Raw genomic sequence first — 18,495 nt, 5'->3', positions numbered from 1 at the left:
TGACTGTAATACAAACAGTTTACAGTGTTTACATCGGTCTGCTTGAGAAAATACCATGTTCTGCAATAAACATTTATTGAAGTGAGATGAACAGACTGAACTTTATTTTTATTGGATAAAACATGTTGACAAAGTTTTACTTTGCAGTTGAAAAAAGGTAATAAATAAAATTGTATCCAAAAAAATTAAATAAAAATGTTTTCTCGCAATACTCAGCGTATCGCGATATATTTAGTATCGCGATACTATCGTATCGTGACACAGGTATCACGATAGTATCGTATCGTGAGGTCTCTGGCGATTCCCACCCCTAGTGTCTACAGTGGACGATGGGGACAGCAGTGGTCACTAGTTTACTTTAAATTACTTTACATAGAGGTAAGACTGCTGAAACTTGACATGTTCTACTAAAGTGAAATATCCCTTTTAACTGCCCTCAACATCACCTCAGATTCCCCCAGACCCCCCTGCACAATGTGAGACTGTGCTTCTCTTACCCCCACAGTTGGGGCAACCGTAGTGGGTAGTACCCATCAGAGACAGGCCAGCCATATCCCATCATAGGTCCCAGTCATTTGAGAACGCCCCGGCCTTTTAGAGGAAAAACACAGCTGTCTGCTCACACAACCATCACAGCGTCCTTCCCTCCGTATGCACACTGCTTATTATTACTACCTGGCAGATCCCACCGTCTATCATAAATGATTTGTGTGTCTGTCTGGTGGACCGGACTCAGCCGGCTGAGATATGTGTCCTTCTCTGGAGATAAACACTGTCATCTGTCATTGGTGGGAATGGAGGAAGTGACACGCTGACAGACCGCTACATTTCCTGGATAGATGGGGGAGGGGGCGCAAGGCTTGGCCTGTTTTGTTTTTTTTAATATCTGAGGATGTTTCGACAGTGACATATTGCTTAATGTTTTGGCTCAATACTTACTCATTACTTTGGTGTGCGGAATTGTATTGGCCCGTCAATGTTGGGTTAAAGTGCAGATTGTCAGATTTTATTTTTAATTAATCTTGAAGTTCTTTTCAGCCGTATGAATGGAAACAAATTCGTCCCTTCTCATATTATCTCCCTGTTCATGGCGCAATTATATCTGGACAGATTTGATTTCTATCCACGTTGTAGGGCTGTCCCAGACTAAGGATTTGTATAGTCGACTTTGATTGGCCAAAATTTGCCGATAGTCGCCAATAGGAAGAAAAAAAAATTGTAAAAAAAGAAAAATTATAATATATATATATTTTTGTATCATTCCATTTGGGCTGTGGGGGGTGCTTAACCCTTTCCCCGCAAATAACGTCGTACAACGGGTTTCAAGTTCATGCGAATTCTGCCAATAACGGTGTACGACGTGATTCTGATCATAATTTCATATTTTCGCCATGGTATTCACATTTCACTCACGGAGCCTTGTCGGATGCTGTGTGAGCCAACACAACTCTGCAACGCTGCAATACTGCCACCCGGTGGCTGATTGGCGAGTTGCAACCGGAAGTGGATCTCTTGTGATCCCGGTGCGTCTCCCTATTCCGTCCGGGCACTCGTTTATTGTCGCGGGACTCAATACACACACCGTGGATATGGATCTTTGCCATAACTCAATAATCTACATGATTTGGGCGTGTATTAGTAATATACAAACCGGAAATGGATCGCCTAGATCCCCACCACATAACTGGGATCTGTTTGCTCCACTCTCATCGCCCAACGGTACGAGGAGACTGACGTGAGTTTCAGCGTTTTTGTTTATCATTTTCGATACAAACTGCTCTGATCAATATATCACCCATACTACATGAAGCATCTAACGACTATCACGGAATTATAAACGACCCCCCCCCCCCTCTGTTCACCCGCGCATGATCAGTCATACCGTTTAGGACCATGTACAGTTGACATTTTTAATATAGCGTTGATCGGTATCAAACTGCATTTGATGATCTAATATGCATTTGTGCCTATATCTCACGTTCTGGGAAATACTGCAGAAAACGATAAAAACATATTTATACTCTAGACGGTATTTTCGTATGAATGTGTGAATGAAAAAGTAAAACGTTCCTACATCCTGAACGATAGATAATCGATGTTGAATGGGCCATAGTAATGTCAATTTAAAAAGTTATAGCCCTGCAAAGAAGGTGAACATCTCCATAGACTTACAGTGCTGGCAGAGATCAAACAGCGATGGATATAAGCGTGGCAGAGAATGGGTTAATGTCTGAAGGAGTCGACTGAAGGCTTCTTGTCCTCTGCGAAAGCATGCAATTGGTCCACTGATGGATACATCTTGATATTTGTCTAGTCTAGTATGTTCATTAGACAGGTGAAATCCTCTTTTAGTGCCTCTGTGCCCGTTTTCTTAGGCAGTTAGCCTCTCTGGTATGCGCGCCATTAGTGTTAGCCACCTTTCTAGGCCTCTTTGCTTTTAGATTTTTAATTTTTTTATAAATTAAATATATATATATTATAATTATTTTCTTTTTGTTGTTTTTTTAGACTAAGAGGTTGGCAGTCGACTACGGCTCCTTTCGATCGATTATTCGACAAATCGGGGTCAGCCCTACCACGTTGTAGACCTAATTTATAAAATTATGTTCTTAATATCCATTAGAGAGATCTAACATGCTTCCCAAAATACAGAAAACCAATCGCTGACATGTTACTCATGGTTCTTGGTATCAGATTAGTATTGACACCGATACCTTAGCCTGGTATCTGACCCTATTTACCTGGTATCTGACCCTATTTGATACCTTGTTGTAGCCTGGTATCTGACCCATATCTGATACCTTGTTTTAACCTGGTATCTGACCCATATCTGATACCTTGTTTTAACCTGGTATCTGACCCATATCTGATACCTTGTTTTAACCTGGTATCTGACTCTATCTGATACCTTGTTTTAACCTGGTATCTGACCCTATTTGATACCTTGTTTTAACCTGGTATCTGACCCTATTTGATACCTTGTTTTAACCTGGTTTCTGACCCTGCTCTCTCTCCCTCCCTCCCTCTCTCCCTCCCTCCTTCCCTCCTTCGCTCCCTCCATCCCACAGAGAGAAGAAGATGTCTCGGACCAGCGCTCTGAAGGTCCTGGACCATGGAATGATTGGGCAGGAGGGGTCTGATAACTGCCACAAGTTTGTTGACATCTTGGGTCTCAGAACCATCTTCCCTCTCTTCATGAAGACACCTAAGAAGATGAGGAAGGTCGGCGTGTCGGACAAGGAGCACGAAGGTTGGTCGGGATTACTTAATTTAATGCTTTACTTAACTTTTGGGGGGGGGGGGGGGTGTTACTTTTCAATGATGAAATGATGACCATCGGGGCAGGGAATGGAAAGGGTTGTTGATATTAATTTATGATACTAAATAGTAAACTAACTATACTAATTTCCAGACTATAGCTTCGCCCGGTGCTGAGATCCAGGCTTTCTAAACTTGCATAGTGGCCTGTAATCGGATCCAATTACATTATTACTAGGGATGCTCGATATTGGCTTTTTTACCTATACCGATATTGTCCAACTCTTAATTTCCGATACCGATATCAACCGATACCGATATATGCAGGGTTTTCCCCCCCAAAAAACTGAATAATTTCAGGTAATTAACATTACATACCGGTATATCTTGTTGTGGAATTAACACAACATTATGCATACTTTTGACAATAAATAAAATCTGAATTTGTTCTTACTTGCTTGCCTGGGTAAATAAAGGTTATAGAAATATTTAAAAAAAAAAATTAAATTGAAAACCGATACCGTTATTTTCCGATATCACATTTTAATGCCAATATCGGCCGATAATATCGGACATCCCTAATTATTACATACTATTTGTACGTAGTGCAGTCTACACGGTCCTCATTGCAAATGATTGATAATTATCCGATGGGATTTTTTGTGTAGTTTTCCAACATGGCTGCCCCTAACCTCGATAACTCCTCATTTCCGTGCACTGGTAGAGTAGGTGAAACACTGGGAAATCATGGTATTATTGTTCTACTTACACTTGTTTACCTGGTTCAGTGATACAGATGCAATATAGTATATAATAGACTAGGGCTGGGCGATATAATGATAATTATCGCGATATATTTTAATAATCGATATCGGGGGGGGGGGGGGGGGGGTATACAAAAATATATATATAGAATTTATTTTTGTGTGTGTCCTGCAACAGTGCAGTTTTAAAACCAGAGACCGTGGACAGACTTGTCTTTCTTGCCTGCAACTTAAAGTAATGGCTTTGCTTGTCCAAATGACAATACTGACCAAATAGAGATTTATTTTTCTCTTGTCCATTTATTTTGTTTGCTTTCTAATTTAAAATACAGTTTGAAACCGTCTGTACACAGTAGGCTATGTGTGCTAGCAGAGCTAGACTCCAGTCACGAGTCACGGTGCACATGTGCGGTGGTTTGTCCACCTGGTTTGTCCCCTGGAGCCACAGCCAGCAGAGAAGCCGGTTTACTTTCGCTTTCAAACCAGCTGCCTGAGAACTGGAGTGTGAGGGGATGTAACACTAAAGATGGCGGCAACGACAAAGAATTGCTGCAAAATAAACATACATCTGTTGTTTAAAAAATAAAAAATAAAAAAAATATACCGGTACTTATAACAATATCGATAATATCGAGTGATATGATATTGTTATCGCGATATCATTTTTGGCCATATCGCCCAGCCCTATAATAGACCTCTAAAGTGTGTCGTATTCCCTGCTCCTCTCTCTCCCCAGGATCTCCTGCAGCTAGGAAGTTAATGTGTTATTAATAGACCGCTCCTAGCGTCGTCTATGATTCATGCAGGCTCTTTAGCTTGAACACTGTCTTCTAATAATCTATTTCTCTATCTGCTATAAGGCTGGGGATTTATAATGGGCAATAAAACGAATTGCTAACATAGCCTTGCAGCTCAGGTCACCAGTGTCAGTGCATTGTTATCGCAGAGGCGTAACAAAATTGTAACCTCTGGTAATTTAGTGTTAGCAAAATGGCTCTTAGAATTAGGCTAGTTAACAATACTTAGACCACGGCCTGGGTGAATACTCTTTTCTGATTGGCCGACAGGTGTGCGTTAAAACCGTTTAAACGATAGTTTGAAGATTATTCACTGTTCTACTGTAAATTCATCCGTTACCCAACCATCAGCTCATAATAAACCCCTCACTTACATGGTCAGTGTTGGGCAAGTTACTCAGGATAGGGTAATTAGTTACTCCTTTAAAAAAAATTATAAAAATGAATTCATGAATTCATTCATAAGTTGTTTATAAAAATAAATAAAAAGTTATGTACAACCTGTTTAGCTTCTGTTATTAGCTGTCCAGATGTCAGCTGTGGTGGAAACAATGTCTACCTCTCGGAGTATGGCCTTCAAATGACCTTCCATCACCGCATATTCTCTCTGGAGGTAGCCAGCAAACAAACGTCTTTCTCTGAGGGCGAGTCAACTGTGGAAATAAGTAATATCTCCTCGACCATATACCCAGCGACAAGCTTCTTCAGACCTTCTCCACTCACGGGGTTGTTTTGTTTCCATCCTTCACTGGCACTGGTAGAGGCTTCCCTGTCTGCGTCTGTTTTTGCTTTTGCGTCATGTTTCACATTGTCGTGTTTCCGTGTCGGATGCTTCATCTAATTAGATGTAGTATTTTTCACAGTTGCAAACTCTTTGCTCCCCCAACATAGTTTACAACGGAAAGCTATTGAACACGTACCGTTACCTCTCTTCCTCACCCTCCATGCTGCTTTTGGCTAGTAGTCGACGTGACTTCGCTCTGAATTGCTGGTCTGCACGCACACGTAATCTACCAAGGACGATAAGCGGAATCTAAAGTTATAGGAGGGAAAAAAATTAAATAAATAAACACATTGCATTCTGGCAACAATGTAACGTAGTAACACAGCGTTACTTGGATTAGTAACTGTAATATAATTACTATTTTGGAAATTGTAAAGCCTTATTTTACTGTGAAAGTAATACAATTACAGTTACACACTAAGTAACGTGTTACTGCCCAGCACTGATCATGGCACACGCTGTCGGTGTCCTAACTATTCCTGAACACATTTAGCTCAAGACCCTGTCCCCATCGCTTTCATTCAGGTCATGGTCCTGGACTCGCACAGCGCCAGCCACAGATCTCACCATCTCAAAGATGATGGAGCATAAATATGCAGCAGCATCCCCTGTTGGGGTTGGTCAAATATAATATAAATGTTTGTTTATGAATGACTATATTTGAGGAGGCTAATAATAGGGATTTCCATTCGTCATGTTCATATTTGTGCCTGTTTTACAAGGAATGTATAAATGTGTCGTACTCATTATTCATTATTGATTTTCAAAGCTAGCAAAGCAGATTGGTATGTGGAGAAGCTATTTATTTCTGGATTTGCATGATCCCTTCACTTATCATGGCACATCCTGTCCTCGGAATTCAACTCGCAACAATGACTGTACTTGAGGCTATGACTGACCTGACCATGCGTATCTAACATAACATTTTATCAAACATATTGTCATATCCACAGGCAGGCACAGTTATTGACTTGGCTTGCTAGTTAGCTTGCTGGGTCATTGTTACTGGCATCAGTCAAGTGGTTGTCAAGCAGTTGCTAAGGTGGTGCAGAGGGGCTATTATGAAAGTCAGCAGTGAGAAAAGCATAAATAACACATTTCTGTTAATGTTGAAAATGTGAATATATGGCACATATTTCTTGTCATGGTATAAGCAGAATAATCAACTTGTAGGTGTGTGTTGGGTGGTTCTTCACCTCCACATTGTGCCTTAAAACTCCTCCCATGCTTCCAGTGTTAAGTGTTCTACTCCTCCCTACTCTCCCTCTCCTTCATGCTTCCAGTGTTAACACTGTCCCTCTCCTTCATGCTTCCAGTGTTAAGTGTTCTACTCCTCCCTACTCTCCCTCTCCTTCATGCTTCCAGTGTTAACACTGTCCCTCTCCTTCATGCTTCCAGTGTTAAGTGTTCTACTCCTCCCTACTCTCCCTCTCCTTCATGCTTCCAGTGTTAACACTGTCCCTCTCCTTCATGCTTCCAGTGTTAACACTTTGGGTGCCGGGAAACGCTTAAACACGTCATTCCCGGCCATGCTCAAGTTGCCGAAGACGCTTTACAGCGTCTTTAATATCAATATTTCAAAAATCTGGGATCGGATTCATATGTCCCCTCCGCTGGCCTGAGATCCACCAGGAGGACCCACTGAGCTCTCTGGCGGTTCAGGAGCGCCATCTGGTGGCCGATCGGCGCAATCGCTTAACAGGAAGTGCCGTAGAGGTTGTGCTGGACGGCCGTATTACTTCCGGGCACTCGGTACATGTCCCGGGACTCTGGCTCATCACACTACATAGCGATCGATTGCCAATAACTCGATAAACAACATGATTTGGACGTATATACCATTATACAAGCTGGAGATGGACCGGGTAAATCTACATCCCATAATGATAAAATTTCTACTCTACGATGATCGCCCAACGGCGCGCGGAGACTGGGGTGAGTTTTAGCGTGTAAAGTTACCGTCTTCGATACTAACTGCTATTATCAACATTTGACCCACATTAGATGATTGGTATAACGCTGCCCACGGAATTATAAACGCCCCCTAGCCCATCCGGTCAACATCAGATGACGTGTAGTAACTTCTAGAAGTACGTCTAGTTGGAATTTTTTATATCGCGCTGATTGCCATAAAACTGTATTGCATCATCAATATAATGTATTTGGGGCTATAGATCACGTTCTGGAGAAAGCTGCAGAAAGAGATGAAAACATACTTATACATTAGACCATACTTTACTATGAATATGTGAATGAAAAATTTTAACGTTGCTACACAATGAACAATACATATAGGACTTTGAATGGGCCCTAATAATGGCAATGTAGCAATAGAATTTAAAAAGTTATAGCCCTGCAAAGAAGGGGACTTTCTCTATGGACAAATAGAGCCGGCAACCTACGGTTGATAATGAATTTAACCCATGGCAGCCAAAGTGTTGAGTGTTCTACTCCTCCCTACTCTCCCTCTCCTTCATGCTTCCAGTGTTAACACTGTCCCTCTCCTTCATGCTTCCAGTGTTAAGTGTTCTACTCCTCCCTACTCTCCCTCTCCTTCATGCTTCCAGTGTTAACACTGTCCCTCTCCTTCATGCTTCCAGTGTTAAGTGTTCTACTCCTCCCTACTCTCCCTCTCCTTCATGCTTCCAGTGTTAACACTGTCCCTGTCCTCCCATGCTCCCAGTGTTAACACTGTCCCTGTCCTCCCATGCTTCCAGTGTTAACGCTGTCCCTCTCCTCCCATGCTTGTTAACAGTGTGTGTGTATACTGTGTATTTATAGACTTTTATCAGAGACACACTTGATCCTAATCTGCTCCGCCGGTCAAGGTTTGCTGTCTCTTTAGGCCTGTCCATTATCAATCCAATCGTGATTGATTTACCTAATCTGACCCTTTCTCTCTCGTCTCTTAGTCTGACGGAGCGTGATGGAGAGGAAGATATAGAGGGAGAGAAAGGGGGAGTTTGGAGGCAAAGAAGGGAGAGAGACAGAGGGATGGAGAGAGACAGAGCGAGAAAGATGGAGAGAGACGGAGGGAGTGAGAGGAATAGAGATGGAGGGAGATAGAGGAATAGAGCGACGGAGGGAGATAGAGAGAGACAGGTAGTGAGAGGAATAGAGACTGATGGAGATAGAGCAAGAGGAATAGAGAGACAGAGGGAGTGAGAGGAATAGAGATAGAGGGAGTAATGGAGAGAGGAATAGAGAGACATGGAAAGAGAGCAAGGGAAAGAGAGCAAGAGGCATAGAGAGACAGAGGGAGAGAGAGCAAGAGGAATAGAGAGACGGAGGGAGATGGGAGAGACAGAGGGAGAGAGGAATAGAGGGAGAGGGCAATGGAGAGAGAGATACAATAGACACAGATGGGGAGAAAGAGAGACAGGGGGAGAGATATGGAGAGAGACAGAGGGGAGAGAGATGGAGGGAGGGAGAGAGAGCGAGAGAAATAGAGAGACAGGGAGAGAGCGAGAGGAATAGAGAGAGTGTGAGAGGAATATATAGAGAGATCGATGGAGGGAGAGAGTGATGGAGAGGACATTCTGTTCTTATCTCCCCCCTCCTTGTGTTTGATTAGCCAGGTCCACTGTGAGGAATACACTCTGTCTGTATTAATTAAGTCTCCTACATCCAGTGGGGCTCCTCTCCCTCCAGAGGAGAACAAATTGCCTTCTATTGTGTCCCGTCTCATCTGGGGGACGAATTAACCTTTGACCTCTGCGAGCAACAGGAGGAAGAGGGAAGAGGGATAACCAATTATAACTCTCCTAAACCCCAACCCCGCGCCACTCAGATACATATACATAAAGATATGTTTTAATTGTTTTGCTCAAGTTCCTAGGTTGTGGTGGTGGTGGTGGACTGGTACAGTATAGCTACTAGCTAAAAAGGTGTAAAGTAGAAAGTACTGTTAATATTGTGTTAGCATTTGTGGTAGGCATGGCCGTGACCAGGCATGAGGTCACTGAGGTCTGGACCTCACTAATTTCTAAACCTGCCCACTAGCCAAGGTGAGTGTGTTCAATTCCATGACACTGGCAGCAAAATGTTTCCTTCTTTTTTCTTTTACTTTTTTTTCTTATGATACTCGAATCTGATATGATATAGCCTATACATTTTTCAGATTTCTTAAATGCCAGTTCTCAGTGGTTTGAACATGATTAACTAGCCTAGCATCAATGTTGATACATGCAGCACTTCACTTCTTTGAATGGTCCATTACTCATACTGGCTTGAGGCTGACAGCTAACTAGCTAAGTTAACATATAAAGACTACCGGTAGTTAACAGCAAGAGAGACGCCATGCTGAACATCTCTGTTTTCTGTATTTTAATTCTGTAATATAACGTTGTTAAACATTGATTGACCATTGATTAACAGATTGAATATTTTAAAGTGCTGAACTCATGATATTTTAGACGTTGCTTGTACTTATTTCATGAATGTGTTTTTTATGTCTATAAAATAGAGAATAGTTTAATTCCAATATTGTATTCATTAGAATAGAGATGAGAAAATACAGTATATGGTAAAAATGGATGGACTGCACTTATATATAACTTTTATTCAAATTTCTTTATAACTTATGCCTCACATTCACTCATTCACTCAAACATTCACACACTGGGGGCGGCTAAGTGGCGCAGTGGGCAAGGCGCTCGCCACTAACGCAGGAGATGCTGGGTTCGAGCCCAGCTCTCGGCGTTGCTTCCGGCTTGGCTGGTCGTTCATACTAATACAATTGGCAGTATTAGGGGGTGGGAAAGCCGGTGGGTGGGGATCGGACCTTGTGGACAGCGACTCCTACAGGTCGGTTGGTGTGCCTGTGCAGAATCAGGAAGCAACGGGGGCAGCGTGAGCCTCCCACGCGTTACTCCTCGCCGCTGAGAGATCGTGCTGTACAGGTGAAAAGATGCGACGGCTGCCTCCTCGTGTACCGGAGGGGACATGTGATGCAAGGCTTCGTCCACATTGCAGCCGACCAGTGGGAGGCATGGTCTAACAACGTTCGAGACAGGGGAGGGTAGAATTGGATAATATGAAATTGGGATGGGAGAAAAATAGAAAATGGGGAGAAAAAGTAGATAAAAAAAAACATTCACACACTGAAGGCGACCATGCATGGTGCCAACCTGCTCATCGGGAGCTGTTAGGGGTTAAGTGTCTTGCTCAACGACACCCTGCCGAGAGGAACCGAGAAACTTCTGATTACCAGATGACCGCTTTACCTCCTGAACCACTGTCGCCCTTGTATATAAGTGACTATACACTGATCATTATGTTTCTTGGCTGTTATGTCCTTAACTACCATATATAATTCTGGACTTAATCATATCTAACAACCAGTCTTCTCATCATATCAAATCAACTGTCTCCCAAAGCTGGAAACAAGAGAATCAAGTCTCCCTCAATTACTCACTTACATGGTCATTCCAGCATGTACTTTTTGGAAAAAGCTGACATTTTCCTACAAAGATTTGCATGCATTTAATTACCTGGGATGGTTGAAAGAAAATTGCATAGGAAAGGGGTTATGGGTTGAAGGACTCACTGACTGTATACTTTATTTCTCCAATAAGAGTACAGGTACAATAAGAATATCTACTTGAACAGGGAAAAGTGACTTTATAGTGACAGCTACAATGTTTTTTTCCCACTTTTTCTCATTTTCTATTTTTCTCCCATCCCAATTTCGTATTTCCAATTCTTCCCTCCCCTGTCTTGAACGTTGCTAGACTATGCCTCCCACTGGTCGGCTGTAGTGAGGATAGAAGCCTTGCATCACGTGTCCCCTCTGGTACACGAGGAGGCAGCCTGTCGCATCTTTTCACTGCAGCAGCTCGAACTCTCAGTGGCGAGGAGTAACGCGTGGGAGGGATACCTCCTGTTTCCGCCGCACCGGCGTCACCCAACCGACCTGTAGGAGTCGCTGTCCACAACATCCAATCCCCACCCACCGGCTTTCCCACCCTCTAACACTGCCAATTGTGTTAGTATGACGGCCGGCCAAGCCGGTAGCAACGCCGAGAGCTGGGCTCGATACCAGCATCTCCTGCGTTAGTGGCGAGCGCCTTGCCCACTGCGCCACTCAGCCGCCCTCGCTACAATGTTTTCTTAATGTTTTCTTTCAAGCTGTTTTGGGGGGGAAACTGAAGGACGACCAGAGAGAAAGCTTTCCCCTCAAAATGTTTAAAGTGGCTCTTAACATTTTGAAAAATCTATATTTAACATTCCAAAGATTTTTCCATAATTATTTAATAATCGCATAGCATTCTTGTTCTTGTGAATTAAAACACCATACTGTATATAGGCTTTCCTTTCCTCACCTTGTATTGATTTACAGCGTGTTATAGGCTCAATGAGCTGTCTGTCATCGTGAGGCTCCCTCCCCCTCTGTAAGACGACTAATTGAAAACGGTGGGAATCAAGTGGTTCTCAAGAATAACACAATAACGTCTTAGATTAATTAACTATCAGCCGCTTCAAACGAAAGTAATTAGGTGGTGGAGACATATTTCCCCCTCTCTCTCTTTCTCTCTCCCTCTCTCTTTCTCTCTATATCTCTCTTTCTAGACCTCTTTCTTCTCTCACTTTTTTTCTCTCCACCCTCTCTTTCTCTATCTTGCTAGACCTCTATCTTCTCTCACTCTCTCCCCACACTATCTCTCTCCCCACCCTCTCTTCTCTCTCTCTCTCTCTCTCTCTCTCTCTCTCTCTCTCTCTCTCTCTCTCTCTCTCTCTCTTTCTAGACCTCTTTCTTCTCTCCACCCTCTCTTTCTCTCTATCTTGCTAGACCTATATCTTCTCTCACTCTCTCTCCCCACACTATCTCTCTCTCTCTCTCTCACTCACTCACTCACTCACTCACTCACTCACTCACTCACTCACTCACTCACACACACACACACACACACACTAGTCAGATTGATCCCCATGAAATCCTGTCTGAAACTCACGCAGGCCCCAATGACAATAGGTTGTCAGGCCACATTTACATACAGAATACTTTAATTAATAGAGACATTAGAGCGAGACAGAGGAGGAGGGGGGATTAATTATAGGAAAAGAAAAAACGCTGTCTATTACTTTATTTCAAAATACCACAGTATGAATTTGTTTCGGAATAAACTTGTCACCTGACACTCCTTACAGTTAGTTGGTGTGCCAAAAAAAAAAATTAACATTTAAAATAAAAAGCTCAATACTATTATTTTGTGTCATGTTTCCAAATAAAATAGTTCACAACAAAATTATTTCGACCTTCAATTTGTTAGTTAGATGACCTTCTCTTTCTCTTTTTAGTTTGCTTAGCCATTATTCCACATTCCAAAAACAGGCATGTTTCCATGGGGGTGTTTAATTACCATAATTATATGGTTAATTAGGGGCGGTTCTGTATGCAAATACTTAAATACTAATTGTGCACGAGCATAGATGGTAAGAACAATTGGTATTTATCAACACGGAGTACTCGCATGTGAGCATATGACCTGTGTACGCACATTTGATAAATCATTAACATTCAAACAATCAACATTCTAAATTCACGTGTGTATGGGGAGAAAATGGAACAGTTTCTACGCATTGTTGATAAATGAGGGCACATGTCTGTTACAGCATGTTAACCCAGGTCAGGGTTAATTGTAGTCCAGGTCTGTTACAGCATGTCGACCCAGGTCAGGGTTAATTGTAGTCCATGTCTGTTACAGCATGTCGACCCAGGTCAGGGTTAATTGTAGTCCATGTCTGTTACAGCATGTTAACCGTATGTGCTTGTGTGCGTGCGTGTGTGCATAGCGTAACCTCTCCCCTGACTAAACGAAGGATGGAGGCAGATGTCTAGCCTGCATCACAGCTTTCCCTTAATGATTTATTTTTTCATAAAAAAGGATCTACATTTTATTTGCCTAGCCTTTTCCTCTTCCTCGTAAATCTGTGATTATTAAAACATGTTCATTCCCCATTAGGTTGGTAAATGTGAGATTTTTTAGGCCAATAATCTGTTAATGAGGCTCTAATACAGTGAACACTTGGTGGTTTATATCCTAATCTGATCAAATTCTTTATTAAAATCTTTTTACACACATTCATAAATAAACCCAACCCTCATCTTTACCCTTACTAATGTTAACCTCACTGGAGAGATGTTGTCATGCCTAAGAGAGATCACTTTCCTGAAATACAGCAAACGCTCTGCGGTTTATATTGTAATTAGCTTACATTTATTAATCAAAAACTAAATGTGCACTCACCGTGTCATGGAGAGGCACGTGGGAGGTGATTAAAAGGATCCTGGCACAGCTGTGGTGCATTTTCCTCCCACATTTACTCGCATATATATATATATATATATATATATATATTATAATATATATATAGGAAATGTTTGGGATGCACAGATGTCACTTTATGCCACTGCTGTGCCAATGCATATTCTGAGCACTAAATTAGAAGCTGACTGATATTGATCAGTTAGACCATCAGTCAAAATCTTATCTCATGTAATCTGTTTTTCTCAATTAACATCCATGTGTACAAAGTAGGGCTGCACGATTTTGGGAAATAATCCAAATGCGATTTATGCCATGTGACATAGGTTTTTCTATCAGATTTTAGTCTATTCTCAGAAACCAATTCCCTACGTTGGCCTATATTAATACATTTCTACAGTCATAGTAATAGCATGCTGTAGTATTCCTAGCTCTTCTGTTTGAGTTGCCGGATTGTTTGAGTTCACAGATTGAGATCATCAGTAGCATTTGAAGGTAAAAAGTGGGTGGAGTTGAGTGGTTTCATGGGATGGCTTGCTGTTGTTGATTGTCATTTGACAGCATTACAGATCCTAGCTAACAGACACAATTTAGATCAGAGTAATTTTTATGTGACGTGGTTTTGATTGTAATCTGTGTTGATGTACAGTTGCGATGCGTCCACACATCCAATCTGACGTGCCATGTAAAATAAAAGGGTGTTTTATATAATCATTATTATATACTAATAAAATACAATGTTTGGTAGCATGCTCTGGTTCCCAGTAGGGCTTGGCAATATGGTCAAATTGGATTATTTTTAAAGATATTTAAAGATTAGGGCGGCTACGTGGCGTAGTGGGCAAGGCACTCGCCACGAATGACGGAGACGCTGGGCTTGCCTGTTCGAGCCCAGCGCTCCACATTGCTTTCAGTTTAGCTGGCCATCCATACTAATACACATTGGCCGTATTAGGGGGTGGGAAACTGATGGGTGGGGATCGGGCGTTGTGGACAGCGACTCCTACAGGTCGGTTGGTGCGCCTGCGCAGTAGAATCAGGAAGTGTCGGGGGCAGCGTGAGCCTCCCACGCGTTACTCCTCGCCACTGAGAGATCGAGCTGCGCAGGTGAAAAGATGCGACTGCTGTTACCTCAAGTACCGGAGGGGACTTGTGCTATGTATGACTTAGTCCACATTGCAGCCGGCTTGTGGGAGGCAAGAAACAGCGTTCGTGACAGGGGAGGGTTGAATTGGATGATACGAAATTGGGATGGGAGAAAATATAGAAAAAATGGGAGAAAAAGTGGATAAAAAAAAAGATATTTAAAGATTTTCTATTTGTTTTTCCAGTGAAAATTGCGGTGCTGGGAATTTTTTTTTTTTTTTATTAATGTGTCACTTAATTCAAAATGGTCTATTTTCATAAAATGTTCATCCCAAAATCTGAAATCTGAAATATGTGTACATTTTTCAAATATCCTTGACGATGGTATTGCAAAAGTGCATACTTTCTTTATTTAAACTCAGGAATCATTGAGGTAGACCCCCATTTCAATGGTGCAGAGTGTACTGTACATGGCATTTCAGATTACAAAACGCACACAATCAATTTAAAACATCCAATAAATCATATCACCAACACACAGTCAAGAATAAATACAGCTCATATGCAATAGCAACTCAGAAAGCAATTACAAGTCGACGTAGGATGGTTATTAATGATCTAATTAATCACATTATCTAAAATGTCAAAGAGACAAGGCATCCATTGACTTAATATTCTGCATACCTCCTAGATTCAGCACCAAAATCATCCTGGTTCCCAGCCCTAAGAAAATACCTTTCTAGAGGAAAACACTGCCAGTGAATGTAGACTGCCCAGCCCCTGTCAGCCTGTAGCCTATGGTGTTAAAGGGTTGATTGCTCTCCTCAGGGCGCTGTTACTCTCTGCCCCTATGTGTCTCCCACCGAGGCTCCTGTCTGCCGTACACATGCACACGGCTGTTTCCCTCAGCTGTCAATCAACCAATGGACCCGGGGCCGCCGCGGTTATTAGCATGTTAACCTGGCGTCATGGACACCCTGTGGGGAGGGAGAAGCACACGTCCACTGACTGATGGAGGGCAAGCCAACGCTGCCGTGCAGGCCTGCGCGTCGTCGGCTGAATACAAATATCACAAAAACATACAGGATGTGTTTTTTCCCCTTCAAAATCGAAAAACGTGTAGCCGTAAGATCACACCTGTATGATGGAATTTCAGAGAACTTAACATTTGAGGAAATCTATGGAGTAAAACAAATTCCAAGATGAGACCTTTGAGGACAACTATGAAGTAAAATAATTCCAAGATAAGACTTTTGAGGAAATCTTTGGAGTTCAAGAATTCCAAGATAGAATTCTGAGCAAACATCTGGGGGGAAAAGTCATACCTCAAATGATTAGTGACGTGATGATGTCGAATTCTATGAATAAAATGATCTCTGTTGACATGAAAGCTGGGTGATAAAGACTTTTTTTTTGGATCAGAGTTCAATGGGGCTGAGGTGTAGTTTGCGACATAGTGGACTAAAAAAATGCGACTGAAGAGTGGGTTGTGTTTGGTTGCAATGACTGTTGTCACGCAGTGAGCAGCGTAGTAACACACATATCCACGAGCTAGTCCAGCGATGGACCGAGCATGTGTCCAGTAGAAGTAGAGAAGGTCTGTGCACTTTAAAAACTACCGTTGAATCCTTTATTCGCTTCATCAAGCACAAGTGATGTTTCTAACAGCAAGTTTTTAATTATTTTATTTGTTTTGAATTCATGTAAAAATTCTTGGGCCTTATCTATCAAGCAAAATACACAAACCTTATATTTATTAAATTAAATACTTCTGAGAGCTTCTTTTTTTTTTAATACGCATCAAACATTTTCACCTAATTTCCAACATAATTTCCACTTGAAATTTGATTATATTGAGTCCATGGAAACTGTTGGTGTATTCGCATATTTTGTCTTTTTCCTAAATTGTGGCACATCAATGAAGGAAATATACATTATGGAATGGTAAATGGACTGCATTTATATAACGCTTTTATCCAAAGCGTTTTACAAGATAATGCCTCTCATTCACCCATTCACCTCACATTTTCACACACCGACGGCGGAGGCAACCATGCAAGGCCGTTCCGGTTACCAGGTGACCGTTCTGCCTCCTGAGCCACTGTCCCGTATCCTCCTCAGGGTGTTTTTCGGATCCATGAGCATTGAGGCAGATACTATGTCGTGACATTTTTCTTTTAATGAATGTTAAGTGCTGTCAGTGTCACGCCCTTGCTGGTTACTACCCACAACATATTTATTATTCATGCAACGTCCATAACATGCAACATATTACATGCACTATTACATGTAGGCTCAGATGGAGCTAATGTCCCTTTCTGGGTAAACGCTATCAGGGGAACACAACACAGTAGTAAGGTGTAAACATGTCGCCCAGAGGGGTCCTTTAGTGGAGACCAAGGTTAGGGGGAGGAGTGTTGAGCAGGGGGTGGGGGGTAGGTGTGGTTGCCTATAGTGATGCACCGATGTGAAAATTGTGACCGATAACCGCTATTAATATTACTGGTCTGGCCGATACCGATATTTACTGATGTCGATATCTCTGTATAAAAAACACTTTTGTATGATAATCAAATAAAGAGCTATTTTCCAAAACACATTTATTTTATTTTTTTAACTTTTGTAACTTTTTTTCAGAAATGACTGATATTTTGAAACTATTTAAGGCCAAAACATGTTTAATATCTGCCCTATCTTGATATCGGATCGATACCGATGTGTAAAAAAAAAAACTGCCATATCGGCCGATATTATATCTGCGGCCGATATATCGTGCATCACTAGTTGCCTGGGTTGTGGTGAATCCCAAGGGAGTCCATGTAGGGAAAGAGGGGCAGACGGTCCAAGCTGCAGGGAAGATACATTGTCGTCCTGGTGGTCGTCGGGCTTAGTGGTTCGGCCTGGGGCGATCGGAATCATTATAGAATCTTTATCCATATTTCATGTAATGAAGCCTGATCATTTCTTCCATGTAGAGTCTCCCTTGCACTAGTGTCAGGTTGAAACATTCCTAAGAACATAGTTCATTTTAGGTGACGTCTGACCTTGCCTGTGGTGTTCAATAGATTAATTAAACCGTATGTTACCCATGTCTCAGCACTAAGGTTCGACTTCTAAAATGGTCAGATAATTGCCGTTTTACTTGTTATACAGTAGCTTAGTCTAGTATATTAAGATCATCACTGTAGAAATTACTTTCAGGTGAGTAATCGGCCGGTGTGACTAGAATGAGTAGATCCTCAGGTTAAAGGAAACGTTGGCCTGAGCGGAGATCATCTTAATGGTGTTGACTTAAATAGAGGAAAAACGACATTTAGAGAATTAATTCGGTATAAAAGGAGGATACAAACCAGAGAGGTTTTGGTTTTTCATTGGAAATTAAATACAGGGGATCAGGACCTAGCTACAGGGGGTCAGGACCGAGCTACAGGGGGTCAGTACTGTTATGCGATAACGTCATAGCATTATTATTGTAAAATTGTCATGCAATATGAAATGATTAAAATGGAATATGAATCTGAGAGAAGTAGTTTTTTGTA

General features: G+C 41.9%; 1 protein-coding gene across 1 annotated transcript in view; it reads left to right on the top strand.

The window, feature by feature from the left end:
- Positions 1 to 18,495, top strand: part of ctnnbl1 (catenin, beta like 1) — a 134,825-nt gene that overhangs the window by 42,296 nt on the left and 74,034 nt on the right. The window contains exon 11 of the mRNA XM_084333639.1: positions 3,069 to 3,250. Coding sequence (XP_084189765.1) covers positions 3,069 to 3,250 — 182 coding nt within the window. The remainder of the gene's footprint in view (positions 1 to 3,068; positions 3,251 to 18,495) is intronic.

This window comes from Notolepis coatsorum, assembly GCF_963971535.1.
Source record: "Notolepis coatsorum genome assembly, chromosome: 17".
NCBI lineage: Eukaryota > Metazoa > Chordata > Actinopteri > Aulopiformes > Paralepididae > Notolepis > Notolepis coatsorum.
The sequence above is the reverse complement of the archived record's forward strand: the minus strand, read 5'-3'. Positions and strand labels throughout refer to the sequence as shown.